Raw genomic sequence first — 13,369 nt, forward strand, 5'->3', positions numbered from 1 at the left:
TGCATCACCAGGTCCAGCAGGGTTCTCATCCGACGGTTGCAGTTGCCGGGACCCGTTTTTTTTAGTGGGGTTCTCGGCAAGAACGAACATATTCGGCAACTTACGGAACTCAATGACGCTTCAAAAGCTTTGCAACTGCACTTTTGATATGCCAACAGCTTACTACAGTGACTTTAGTGCATCTCGTACCAGGACTGATCATTATTTACATTCAACAATGAGCTCACGCTGTAATGGGCGACACCTCTGGCTGTGCGAGCATTCCTGGGATCTCTCAGCCCGGTAGATGAGGGTTAGGGTTGGAGCAAAGTGGTTTCACTTACACCATAGTAATCATCGTATGAACTGTGGGGAATAAGCCAAGGGAGAAGAAAGGCTCAGGTGTGTGTGTTGTGGTGTAGTGGAGACGACAAATCCTCGAATCATAGGATATCCATTACCCGTACAGTTCCCGACCTGCATCTCGGCGATATCTGGGGTTGGTCTCGCCCTTTCCACGAGAACGCCACCGGATAGGGGTAGCCTACCACTTCCTGAGCAGGCCAAGAACCCTCATGCTTAGGGACATGATGCGGTGTTGGGCTAACTCCATCTTCTGGTATTAGACGGATACATACTGTAGTATACTAGCTATGGTTGATTAAGGTATCCTATTAGTAACAAAGGGGCCGAGCTAGAAGCTGGGCATGCGCTCGAATAATACACTCTTGAACATGTCAATGACCGGTTACTTGGGTAAATTGTGGTTCAGTGAACCACGAATTGCGCGCGGAACTGCCTAGGGCTGGCAGTAATGCCCTAGAATAGTGAACTTGACTATTAATCTGAGAGCTGCGATTGCCACTTGTGTGCTGGGAATATGCAATCATACAGCTCATTCCACAGGGCACGGGTTTATTCAGCAAGAAGAAAAGGTTAAGCTAAGTACCCTATGCTGTCTTGCCCGAGTCACTCAAGAGCGTTGGGTCTTCAACAAATTAAACAGGGTAACGTTAACATTTCGAAAAGATATTGAGACACGGAAGTGCAAAGACACAATGTTCTGACTGGGAGCGAAAGTCTCTTGATAGCGGTTCACAGTTTAGCTCGTTTAAAGATAAGGTAACCGACGGCCTTGAAGACTTGACGCCTAAATGTCTACCTGTCCTTGTTATCTTGTACCTTCTTCAAAAACAACAAAAGGTATGGGAAGAAGACAGGAGCTACGGATACACCATAGACCCAGCCGCATCACAACGCTGGACTTCCTCCATTGCAGTCAACAGGACCGTCCTGACCTCCTCCTGCAGAGGTGCGTCCACAACCCAAACACCATTCCCTTGCACCAACGACTGCAAGACGCACAGCTGCCTGTAAACCTCTTCGACAAGCTGGTAGGTCCTGAAATTCTCGCGACAGTCGTTCGCCTGAGCGACGAGGTAGTTAAGAACACGCAGCACAAAAGAGGTGGCATGCTCCTCCTGGCCCCACGCTTGCATGGCCTCGGGCGTGCGCTGGATCCAGAGCCAGCCCACGGGCCGGTGTGCCATGGTCAGATAAACTTTGGGCTCGTATCTGGGCCAGATCAGTGTCCAGAGCATGGGGGTGAGAGACGAGGAAGTTGAGGACGTAGTTGTTGAAGCAGGAGATGACGAATCGGGCGACGTCGGTGCTCCCGAGTTCCAGGTGTTGGAGAGAAGTGAGAGGGCGGGTAAGTGCATTGTGGTGGACGGGTAACGGATCTTGTTGAGAGATTTGTGTTGAATCGAACTGAGAGGTGATTGTTGGGGGTGCTGGTCCACTCGGATTGAAGTAGAGAGCGTCCCCCAGAGCCTTAGACTATTGAGTGTGCTGGGACTTCTAATAGTGCTCAGGGACAACCAGGGGAGGATTTCACAATGTCATTGTTCTCAGAATCTAGGGCTATTCGGATTTTAACATCAGAACAATCCACAACCAGCTCTCTGACAGCAAACAAAGGCACGACAAAAGAGCCAAGAATGTCAGCCCGCACTCACACAGAACATGCGTTAGCCAGCCTGTTTCATCTTTCAAACCTCTCCTCTAGAGCCCAGTCAAAACTCAGACCACAGTGGCATGCGATATGGTTTTGTAAATCACTTCGTCTTCATGTTGATGGGAGGTATCTGCCACGGACGTTGCCCCCAAACCTGATTCGACCCCTTATCAAGCCCCAACCTCAAACTTGGTGCAATCATCCTGAGCGCCCCTCTGCGCAACAGGCATGGCAACAGGCTGATGATTCCTCGCCGAGACCATGGTACACACGCGATAGATGCCCTCGGGCAAACCCCCGGTAACCTCAGCCTTCAGGCCCCCCTTACCATCCCCCGCATCGTCTATCCCCTTAAAGAAGGCAAACTTTGTCGGGTCGGGCGGCGTCAGCGACCGCAGGCTGCCAATCTCCTGGATCGAGATGTGGGCGTGGCCGATGACGTCGCCGTTCTCGTCCAGGTCCTGCGGCGCCGTGTAGTAGTTGGTGGTGGGGTTGACTAGGTAGCCGGCGCGCAGGTGGCGCGTCTGGATGGCCACCGAAAAGGTCGTGTTGGGCGTCAGGCGGTCGCCGGGCTGCGGGTATGTGATGATGGTCGAGATCATGTTGGTCGTCGCGGGGATGCGGCCCATGGGGATGCCGTTGCACGAGCCGCTCGTGTTTTGGCGGCCGTTGGTGAGGGTGCGGCCGGAGCAGAAGTTGATGAAGTTGGCGACGTCGCTGGGGAGAAAGCATGTCAGTTGTCTGGTCTCATCAAGGGATCAGGGAGTGTCTCTGCAGGCTTACGTGGCCGACTCGCTCAGACCAGGCCGGATCCCTGGTGTTCCCTCCTCCAACCCCGTGTAGAGACTCGCGGTTTGTAGAGCATCCGGAGCTAGGCAGGTGGCTGCTGGAGGCTTGCTGCATTTTGTCTTGGTACTGTGCGGCCCCTGCTGCGCTTCTACCTTGACTACAAGTCCGCTGGCGAGGCCCAAAGACGCGAGCAGCACCGTGGTGGTTGCTAGTAAGGGGCGCATTTCGCAAACTGAGATCCCTCTGCCGAGGGGCTCTTCCGCCAAAATTGCAATCGAGCACGAGACGTGGTTGTTTCCGGTGAAGTTTAGGTACCATGAGCAAGGGTCCATCTTAAGAATTGGACAATGTGGTCTGGGCCGTTGCCCGGTGCCCGGCCCCGGAACGACGCCGAGATCTAGGACTGCAATCATCGTACGGGCGTCCCATATTAGAACACCCCGGCTAAATCCCGCAATCCGGGCACCGCCAACCAGGTTGGACGCCAGAGATTACATGGCCTGAGACATGCTGCGCTCTACCAGCAAGCTTGAGTTCCGCCCTTCTCTTCCAGCATTGCCAAGGGAGCTAGAGTCCCTTGGCGGTGGCCAGCCCATTCCAACTAGGTGTGTGATTGACAAGTTGGACGAGGATCATCATGTAGTGTAACGCAACTGGGCGCCGAGGGCGCTTAGAGTTGTACGCCACGCTGCGGTTCCTGCATGCCACAGTAGGATTGCACATGTGACCAGAAGGAAGCAAAAAGCAATGCATTTTGCCTTGTCTCCCTCTCACAATCGACGCTCCGGAGCAGTGGGCTCGCCTTTTCCGTGGGACGTGGTGGTTTCCTGATATTCTCGCGAAGGCCAAAATGGGCAAGAACCCAACGACAGGACAAAAAACTTCGAGCATCCCGTCACACCCTGTTTCCTACCTTTAGTAACCTGTTTCTGGAGCCGCCAACCACCGCGTGGCGAACTGGGCGGACCGTCCCGAGCTGCCCTCGTCCAATCTCATGTTACCCATTCCGCTTGTACCATGCTGTCCCAATTTCTGTGTTCAACTGCATGCGTTTCAATCAGCTTGTCAGAGTATAATTACCAGCTGTGGTTCCATGGGCTGAGATACGGTAATTAGATTCGGAGTAGTTGAGTCTATCCAGAGCAACCGCTGGCCATACCAGGTACGTATGGAAACTAAGGAGCACTGTAATACCTACTCTGCTGAATTAATCTCATATACTCCGTTAACATGGGTCACTAGGACGGCTGTCGACTGAGGCCGTCATCCTTCACATTTTGACAAGGAAATTGTCCCGTATATTAACTCTGGAGTTGGATATGGGCGGCGCTGATTTTAAGGGGGTTGGACGATTAATTCAACCTGCGCACCCTTTGTACTATTACAAACGTCTCCTCTTTGAACCTCGCAGAGTAGTACGTTTTACCTTTGACAGCCTCAACCTTACTGCATCTGGCATTGAGTTCGCCAAGTGTTGTGCCAGTTTTAGATAGGATATGGTGTGGAGGCCTCTATGGAAGGGACATGGAAGACGGGGAGGCTGCAGCTGGCCTTTATTAACATGTATCATTGCCTGAATCGACCGTCAATCATCCTTCCCTGTCAGAGTCGCCCCAAGCTTAGACACCGGCCTCCCGCGTCTTTCAAGGTTGTCAAGGTTAACCCAAGCGGCAGAACCTTTCTGCTCACTTACATGTGAAACGTTACCCGAGCCCTGCACCCACGACATAGATGGTGTGTAATAGATAGCCTCGCAGTCATCCGCAATTATAGAAAAGAACTAGGATTCCTTTCTGGAGAGACTGGCTATGTTACATTACATACCTAGTGTAGTCGGTACTTGGACGTCCGCACGTGGACCTAGGAGCAAGGATGCAGATTATTTCCAATCCCGACAGCCTGGTTCTGTCATAACGTATTGTACCAGCAGTTCAAGGCCAGGCACAACAACAGGTCCAGGAGTCCGCGACTAAGTGTACTGAGGGGGATCCGGTTTGAGGAGCCAGGATTAACACAAAACGGAACGCACTACATTACGCAGGGTAACTACATGTATTTGCGATGTGCCAATCTTTACATATTCACTACACCTCCTGAATGTAGTGAATATTTAGACCTGCTTGCCATTGTCAGGTACTGAAACAGGGCTCGGGACGGCTGCTGCGAGAACAGTCAGGCCCCGGTGTTGCAGCCAAGGGGTTGGGGTAGTTAGTGCCAGAGAGTGTGCGGTTTGCAAAGTATGTTTTAAGACGATGATGATGGGTGACGGGCTAGAATGAGACAGTTCAGAAGGGTAAAGAGGTGTTGAGTGTGGAGAGCTGAGACCTCGGAAAGAAGCGGTTCAGATAGTACGGAGCACATACAGCCAGACTGGTAATTAGATGGAGCTAGAGATATCACATCAACCGACAGGAGTTGAGAACAATGTCTGGTGGCAACTAGAGTGGATCTGGGAGTTCTCACATACCGTACTCAGCCCCACACAGCCTTCGGCGTTGGCTTCCGTCGGGAGTGGGAGGTGGTCAGAGGAAGCCATACCGGTAGGGTGTGTCTAGGCAAGATACCTACCTAGGTACTGTTTCCATCACTATTACGGTTTGTCACCTACCATGACGAGTCAGGTAGACAATTCCGAAAAAGCGCTGTTTGTCTGAATCGATAGTTGATATATTGACCTGCCGCATCTGATAGCGCGCATGCAATGCAGAGCAGATGGGACCTCGCGTTTGAAAACAGCGGCAGATGGTATCTTGGCTCAGGGTTCTAAGGATGCTGCCGAGGATCATAGACCATTGAGGAGGAGTTCATTTTCACTCGCTAGACGGTCCTGCTTTCTTAGGTCCTTTCGCTACTGCAACAATGTGATTGAAGTCAGCATCCTACCATCTCCTTCCCATCTTGAGCGGCTAATATTAGATCTAGGTTACATTGCTCGCTGTTCGAAATTACCCAGATCGAGCTGCATCTGCAACCCCGCAGCGGGCGGATGCTATACCTAGTTGATGCCGTCCATATACAGAGATTAGTGGGGCGCAAAACAATGTTGACTATGTCCCCTGAAGAAAGGGAGACGACGGGGGAGGAGCTATCTGCCCTGTCCGCGAGCCATTAGGTACAGTAAAGTAAGGTATGCAGCGGATATCCCGGCTGCGGCTCCAGATGCCACTCACCCGCTCTCGAGGAATTATTGACAACCTGAACACAAGCTGAAGTTCAGCGGCCCAAGGCTGCTCAGCGTGCCATGTAGTTTCACTTGTGCGACCTCAAATCAGCCCGCTCAGTTGCTCCTTGGCCTTCATGACCGGCACCATGCCCTGTTGCCTTGGAGAATACCCCCAGCTACGTAGTGGCTTGTTTTGTTTCAGTTCAGGTGAAGAGTTATGACAGGCGTCTCAGTCAAGAGAAGAACGCTCTTGCTCGTATCCGTGCAGTTTTGACGCATGAATAGCAAGGCGACGAGTTTGGGCGGGGTTGTCGATTCAATAGTCCGATGACTCGCAGATTGCCCCTGGCGGAAGCAGCCGCCCGAGGCTGCAGGACAGTTAGCGAACATTCCGCAGCGAATGGAAGAGGGGCTGTTGGATAATCAAGGTTACCTTCGTCAGGGAGGGACGCAAGGCTGCACCCAATATCCAGACGCCAGATCTCTTGGCTCTCCGCAACGGGACAGGCCGTGGGCAGGGTGGCTGAGACTCGGCCTCTTCAAGGTTCTATTGACATGAGGCTCTGCTCAAACAAATAACGCCCTCGGTAGGCTGAGACCCCTGAAATCCTCAACCAAATCCACCTCCGGATGCCACATCCGGTCGACTAGACAAAGCGAAGGTAGCAATGGGCTGCATGTGATATCCAAGCCCCGCAGATTCAGACCGAAAACGGCGAAGAGGTGGCCACATAGAGCTAATGAATTCAGCTGAAAGCCTCCAAGACTAGGATCTCAGTCGAGATGGGGCCAGCTGGGAGGGTGTCAGTGCAGGGTGGCAATCGACAGTGACAGCGGGAAGGGAGTGACACCCAATGTTGTGTTATCTCAAGTCATGGCCAACTACACTTGTTTGAGTGGTATAGGAGACTCTGAGAGCAAAGGCCTCTCCTCTCAGGTATAAGTACTGCGTCTCTCCCGCGATGTTGTCATCTTACCTTCTCATCTCATCATCAACCTGGTCTCACAACACCCACTCGGCCTTTCACACGCAGTCTTCAACCACTCTCCAACATGCAGATCGTCCTCGCTCTCGCGGTCATCGTGCCGGCCGCCCTCGCGCAGACCTTCTACGGCTGCTACACCGAGGTGCCCACTCGTGCCCTGACGGGCTCCTCCTTGGTCAACTACACCACCATGACCATCCCCGACTGCGAAGCGCACTGCACAGGCTTCGCCCTTTGGGGGCTTGAGTACGGCGGCGAGTGGTACGTCCCTCCCTCCCTCCCCGACCCTACCATTCTCGTCGTCTCTATCATGACCCCCTTCTTTACACGAACGCTGACATTAAGATGATCCAGCTACTGCGGCAACTCCCTCGCGCAGGGCTCCTTCCCAGCCTTCTCCACAGACTGCACCATGCCGTGCGCCGGCGACGCGACGACCGTCTGCGGCGGGCCCAACCGGCTGTCGCTCTACGGCGTGTCGGCCGAGGCCCCCACCTTCACCCCCTACCCGGTCCCTGAGCCCGTCACGGCCCCCGAGTACGAGGGCTGTTGGACCGAGGTGTCGGGCGTGCGCGCGCTGTCGGGCGCGAGCGCCTTCTCGGCGACCGCCATGACGGTGGAAGGGTGTGCCGACTACTGCCTCAACAGCGGTTTTACGTGGTTCGGCCTCGAGTACAGCGCTGAGTGTTACTGCGGGAGCGAGTTGAACGTCAATAGCACGCTCGCTGTCGAGGAGGATTGTAATATGGCCTGCTCGGGAGATGTGAATGGGGTGTGTGGCGGGTCGAACCGGTTGAGTGTGTACCAGTGGGTGTAAATGAGTCATGGGGGGCTTTGAGTTCCACTGAGAAAGGGGTATTGGTGGAGCTTGGCCAGTGTATCGATTCAGGTTCTCTTCTCTTCTCGTTTGCGCCGAGTGTAAAAGCTTCGCGGCGCAGTTTACCCAATAGAAACTGGACAATGAAACAGTGAGCGGAATATCTCGTAATTGTCTGATATGTGATGTACAAGTTGAGAGTCCAGAAAGCGTCAGCAGTCCGAGACGAGATACGCTTAGTGCTCGCAAAACGAGTATGTGCGGGTCCACTCCTCCTCAACCTTCCCGACAAACGCGGTCCTCTCCTCCATCAGCGCGAGCCTGTGCCGGCGCGCCTCCTCGACCGTCATCAGCCCATCGGGCACGGCCCGGTGGCGCCGCACCATCTCCATGACCTCGGGAGGCAGGCGGTTCTCCAGGGTGCGGAGCAGCGCCTCCGTCGGCTTGACCGTCTTGGACGCCCCCTCCTCGAGCAGCAGCTGGAACAGCTCGGGCGGCATCTCGCCCTTGGCAGCCCTGGACCCGGTGCCAAAGACGGCCTCGGCCCACCAATCGAACTGCTGCGGCGGCACGTTGGCCGTCGAGATGATGCGCTGGAACGGGTTGACGAGCCACAGGGCAATGAAGCGACGGTGGCCTGGCTTGGTGCGGTCCTGCAAGCCAAAGTGCGAGACGCGGTGTTGGCTGAGGCAAGTCAGTACTCGGTATTATTTAACAAAAAAGGCACGGGAGACACTTGCAAAATGTTGGGGAATGCAAGCAGCCGGCCCTCGGGCGTCGCAACGCTGCCGTAGGACTGGACGGTTCCGCCCCGGCCGGAAAGGCTGAGCTCAGTGCCATAGATACGCTCGTAGACGCGATATAAATCCTGTCCGACCCGGTCCTGCAGTGCCTCCTGCTCCTCACTCGTGGCCATGCGAAAAGACAGGTGGCTCGGCTGCACGTTCTCCGAGTCGACATAGTACAGTGCCGTGGCCACAATGTGCTCGTTCATCTGACCCTCAATCTGGAATATTTGCAGTCAGAGCTGGTGCGTGTGTCATGAAAGTGACACCGAACGTGATTGGCGGTGGTAGGCGCGACTCACATGCCAGCTGCCGAGGGGGAAGTCGGGCTTTTCCGGCGTCAGCTCGATCGAGGCCATCTTGACAATGACCTGCAGGCCCGTGTGCTTGAACCTCTTGCGGAGCTTCTGCCTGACCTTGTATTCGACGGGCGAGTCGAAGGCCAACGGCTCGGGCAGGAGGGGATCACGGATGAGTCGCCACTTGAGTCTTTGAACCTTGCGCGCCTTCTTTGCCTCTAGGTCGCTCATTTCCCGCTCCACCTCATCGTCACTCAAGTACTCGACGTCTTCCGGGTCATAGCTGACGGGACCTTCTCTAGCCTCGTGCTCGCCCAGGATCTCGGAGTTGAACTTCTCCCAAACAGCGTCACGATTATTCTCGCTGCAAAGGGTGCGTTAAGTGTTAAGTCACTCGCTCCACTCGAGTTCACTCATATTGCATGCGATTGCGAAAGCGGGACGACTCACTTGACCTTTGGCGGTAAGTCAAACCGTCTCTGGACGCTTCCCGATTTATGCCATGCATTGCTGCTTAGAACCCGATCCCAGGCGGGAATGGCCGCGTCGATGAGCCGCTCGACGAGCCTGTATATCTCGGGGTGTTTCTTCGGGTGCAGGTTGTTGATGTAACTCGTAAATCGCACGGTGCCGTCCTCTTGGAAAGCCAAGTTGGCCGGAAGCCACTGGTATGTCTGAGACCAGTAATCCCTCTCAATGGCGTGTCCATGCTCCCATTCCCATTCCCTGCCCTCAACCGGTCGCGGCTTCTCGGGCTTTGGCACGACGTCACCCTTACCAGACCACTTCTCAACAGCGTCATCGACACCGACGACTTCTTCCTGGATGAATCTGGTCTGGCCTGCAGTTCATGAGACTGCCTGTACTAAGACGGAGAACGGAAGAAGCGCGTACCGTAGACGAAGGGATACATGGACGGGTGGACCAAATCCTGGACCTTGTCGTCGCTTCCAGGATGCCAGTCAGGTTCGGCTGCCTGGTCCCTGCGGAGCTTCTCGAACGCGGCCTTGAGGCCTCGCTGGAGCTCCGGGCTCACGACCGAGTCGGACTTGATGGCGGTGTTGTGAGACCATTGCTCTGTGAAATATCCTTGGGGCGAGTTGAGCGTGAAAATCAGTTCCGTCTCCTTGAAGTGGGCTGCCTTGCTCCTCAGCTCGGAGATACACTTTGAAACGAGTAACGCAAAGTCAGTCAAGACAACCGAAGTGATGTCATGAGCAAAGACGTACATAGTCAAAGACCTCTGGGGTCATGAACTTTGTCCTCCTCGGGATAGGAATTGACTGCGGGCCGATAATCTGGCGGTATATGTGGCCTTCGGGTTGTGCGAGGGCTTCAGTGCGCCACTTGGCGACAATGGCGTCGTCAAACACCTTCTCGTGCCAATTGGGCTTGTCGGTCAGGCGGTCCATCAGAACCATCATGAAGACTTCGCGGACTTGGATCAGCTCCGAGACGCCCTCGGCGCCCTCGAACGAGCCGAGTCGGTAGAAGTCAATGCCCACTCTGCCTCCCTGCCGGAGGTGGTCGAGCGGGAGGTTCACTCCGGGATATTGGTATACTGTAGGAGTCATGATTGCTGTCTGGGAGTCGTGTGTTTTCAAAGCTACCTCGATGAATTGAGGCTGCAATTCCGTGTTGTCGCTCGCAAAAGAGCTGCTCGCTTTTAGTAAATGATACCGAAACATTCGACCAGCTTTGCTGCCTGATGAACGATGGACTTCGGGCTTGGCGCCGCATAATCGAGGGTGGGACTCGGCATCAGTGCTGCCGATAATCCGGCGGTTGAAACCTCCTTTCCCATTGCGACTTCGCAGTGGTGGCTGCAAACCGACAATTACGAGTATCATAGTATCATCCTTGAATTCCACGGACATTGGTTTGGGACCACTTGGGACCCTGAATTACAGCGTCAATACAAATTTCTGCTGACAGTGCATCATCGGTTAGCTGATCGACTTGAACAGCTGAGACATCTTGTGAGAGACTGAAACTTGGATTAGGGAACATTGAACCTTCAAAGGGCTCCTCGGGCGGCGAGGCAGGCGGTGCGGCTTGTTGGAAGTTTGATTGTTGGCTCGTCCGTCTACGGATTAGAGATGTTCGAATGCCCTTTCGTAGACCGCAGGAGAACTGGGCACAATTAACCCTAACCCGTGTTCGGACCACTGCTGTCGTTCCGGGAGCTAATGAATTTAATTAGTCGCTGGTCTCATGCACACTACTCGTCACCCTTTTTTTTTTTGAGCCGGTCAATGACGTTGCGCAATGACGTTATGGCACTCCCTCCTGGGGGGCAACGCATGTTGCCCACATCGTCGCAAGTTCATCACATGGATAGGAGTATCTCAAAACACAATTCCATTTGATGAACTGCTAATTACCATCAACGGATCCACTGCCGCTGCGAGCGTCACAGTTGCCGAGTCGACAAACTTGAGCCAAGTTGCGCCACGATGAAGCGAATCCTTCTTCTCGCTTTTATCCACGGATTTAGGGCAAGGCTTCGTCTCAACTCGATTCATAGTGTCTTTCTGGATTGTACCTTACTTGGCCATCTTGCTAACCGAATACGTCCAGGGAAGTGACTTCACCTTCGGCGACTTCCCAACCCACCTCAAGGACACCGCCGCCAACAACCTGCCGGATCACGAATTGGCAATTGCGATATACCCCAGATATGAAACTCGCGGAGAGTTGGCGCAGAGCACCTCTGCCTTTCTTGAGTGGCATGTCCTAGCACTCTAGTCTCTTCTCTCCGATGGACCCCAAATGCTAACTCGACCGTTCATAGGCTGAAAGAAAGGGTCATGGAACTTCGAAAGGCACACCTCGAAGATCCATGGCCGCCAAATGACCGAAGAGTGGGCGTCGTCCTGGTTGCCCATTCGATGGGGTAAGTGGGTTCCAAGTCACACCTTGTTCCGTCTCCTTGACAAGCACCAACAAACTCATGCTCACCTGCGCCAGTGGTTTCGTAGCAAGCGATTGCCTCTTCCGCATCCTGGATGATCATCGCGAGAACGGATCCCTGGGCCCCATATTCCCCCTCATCCAAGGCATCCTCGCGTTCGATACTCCTTTGAACGGCCTCGCCCGCTCCATGTTTGTTTACGGCGCCTTCTCCAACTACAACAAAGTCAGCAACGTCTTCAACATCATGACCGCCATCTCGGCCGCCACCCCGGCCGCGCTCTCGCGCCTCGCCTCCAAGCGCGCCATTAGCACCGCCACGGGGCGAATCTCCAAGCGCAGCGTCGCCTCCAGCCCGGCCTGGAAAGCCTGGCAGCTGATCGCCATGCGGACGGGCACCGTGGGCGTCATCGCCGCCGGCGGCGTTGCCGCGTACATGCATCGCAAGAAGATTCTTGAGGGCGTGCGCACCGTGCGCAGCCTCACCAAGGACGACATCGTCCAGGGCTACCAACAGTCGGTAGACGCGCTCGGCCAGGGCCTGGCCTACATCAACCGCGGCAATGTCGGCGAGTCGTTTGCCTGGCTGTCGGACCACTTTACATTTGTCGGTGCGCTGCTCAAGCAGAACGAGCTGAACAGGCGGCTGGAGCGGCTGGCGGCGCTGAGAGGGGTTGGCGTGTGTGATGTGTACGCGTCGCTGGGGGAGAACGGGTACTGGAGCGGCGGGTATTTTGTGCCTGAGCGAACGTTCTGCGCGATACCCGCTAAGGACGAGCCCGAGGCCAAGCTGTTTGTGAGGCATGTTGTCGAGGGAGCCACGGACGAGATTGCCGCTCATGTCGGCATGTTTAAAAAGGACAAGAATAAGGACTATGAGAGGATGATCAACGATTCGGCAAAGCTGATTGTCGACTGGTTCAACGACCAAACGGAGCTTTACGACGATCCCAAGTTTGCGGAACCGCCGCCTGCCGAGCCCGAGGAGACAGAAGCGATTGCGAAGGTGGTTGATAGCGAGGGGGTTGCGCAGACGAAGGACCTCACAAGGAACGCTGAGAACGGCGGTGTAGAGGATACGGAAATGAGCGCGGATGATGAGGTCCCCGATGAGTCGCCAATCGACATTGCCGCTGCTGCCGCTCTTGTTCCTCTACCAGACGACATCGAGCACGACCTCTCGGACAGTGCGGGCGAGTCCGGGAAGACCGATCAGAAAAAAGCCTATCTACGGCACCTGTTTGGCGTTGCGCAAAGCACAGGCACGAGCCTGCGGTCTTATCTGCCGTCGAAGCTGCCGGCAGTAGAGATGCCCAAGGTGTCGATGCCAGCCCTCAGTCTGCCCGACATGCCCCCCATGCCCAGCATGCCGAGTGTGTCGTTGCCCACTCGGATCAATCCGTTCGCAAGGAAGCCAGTCGTGGAAATGGCAGCATTAAAGACACCGGACGTGGAACCAGCAAAGCCTTCCGACGACGCAGGGCAAGCGGGTGCTAGAGATAAGAAAGCGAGCATTGAGGTGACACGATCTCCACAATAGGTTATAGATTCGGTAGGTGGAACTCTGCTGCTGAACCTATTGAGACCTGCGGCAGACTTTGGCTGATCAGGTCTCTTCAAA

At 54.8% G+C, this 13,369-nt stretch overlaps 5 protein-coding genes across 5 annotated transcripts; 2 read left to right on the forward strand and 3 right to left on the reverse strand.

The window, feature by feature from the left end:
• Window positions 1-1,202: 1,202 nt before the first annotated feature.
• Window positions 1,203-1,700, reverse strand: N657DRAFT_693569 (uncharacterized protein; the record flags this gene model as incomplete). Its single annotated transcript, XM_062797228.1, has 1 exon — window positions 1,203-1,700. The coding sequence occupies one exon, from the start codon at window positions 1,698-1,700 to the stop codon at window positions 1,203-1,205; it is 498 nt and encodes a 165-aa protein (XP_062643409.1).
• A 312-nt stretch (window positions 1,701-2,012) lies between these two features.
• On the reverse strand, window positions 2,013-3,022 carry N657DRAFT_649953 (uncharacterized protein). The gene is made up of 2 exons (XM_062793832.1): window positions 2,780-3,022; window positions 2,013-2,713 (listed from the first exon to the last, which is right to left on the reverse strand). Exons 1-2 carry the CDS (start codon window positions 3,007-3,009, stop codon window positions 2,167-2,169), a joined length of 777 nt encoding a protein of 258 aa, XP_062643410.1. The 5' UTR covers window positions 3,010-3,022; the 3' UTR covers window positions 2,013-2,166.
• Window positions 3,023-7,001: 3,979 nt separating this feature from the next.
• Window positions 7,002-7,751, forward strand: N657DRAFT_658890 (WSC-domain-containing protein; the record flags this gene model as incomplete). Its single annotated transcript, XM_062794937.1, has 2 exons — window positions 7,002-7,195; window positions 7,289-7,751. 2 exons carry the CDS (start codon window positions 7,002-7,004, stop codon window positions 7,749-7,751), a joined length of 657 nt encoding a protein of 218 aa, XP_062643411.1.
• Window positions 7,752-7,987: 236 nt separating this feature from the next.
• N657DRAFT_626454 (uncharacterized protein) lies at window positions 7,988-10,520 on the reverse strand (the record flags this gene model as incomplete). Its single annotated transcript, XM_062790789.1, has 6 exons — window positions 10,065-10,520; window positions 9,730-10,000; window positions 9,286-9,676; window positions 8,839-9,199; window positions 8,486-8,757; window positions 7,988-8,435 (listed from the first exon to the last, which is right to left on the reverse strand). Exons 1-6 carry the CDS (start codon window positions 10,407-10,409, stop codon window positions 7,988-7,990), a joined length of 2,088 nt encoding a protein of 695 aa, XP_062643412.1. The 5' UTR covers window positions 10,410-10,520.
• A 636-nt stretch (window positions 10,521-11,156) lies between these two features.
• On the forward strand, window positions 11,157-13,288 carry N657DRAFT_626456 (uncharacterized protein; the record flags this gene model as incomplete). The annotated part of the gene is made up of 4 exons (XM_062790790.1): window positions 11,157-11,333; window positions 11,416-11,564; window positions 11,630-11,731; window positions 11,806-13,288. The coding sequence occupies exons 1-4, from the start codon at window positions 11,292-11,294 to the stop codon at window positions 13,286-13,288; spliced, it is 1,776 nt and encodes a 591-aa protein (XP_062643413.1). The 5' UTR covers window positions 11,157-11,291.
• Between the last annotated feature and the right edge of the window lie 81 nt (window positions 13,289-13,369).

Source organism: Parathielavia appendiculata (genome assembly GCF_033297405.1).
Source record: "Parathielavia appendiculata strain CBS 731.68 unplaced genomic scaffold N657scaffold_24, whole genome shotgun sequence".
Classification (NCBI taxonomy): Eukaryota; Fungi; Ascomycota; class Sordariomycetes; order Sordariales; family Chaetomiaceae; genus Parathielavia; species Parathielavia appendiculata.

What these genes read in the sequence shown, in the direction of transcription:
- N657DRAFT_649953 (XM_062793832.1), bottom strand. Translation starts at nt 3,009, where the DNA reads ATGCGCCCCTTACTAGCAACCACCACGGTGCTGCTCGCGTCTTTGGGC. An exon ending in GGTCTGAGCGAGTCGGCCAC is followed by an intron (nt 2,714 to 2,779) that starts GTAAGCCTGCAG and finishes CTTTCTCCCCAG; the next exon opens with CGACGTCGCCAACTTCATCA.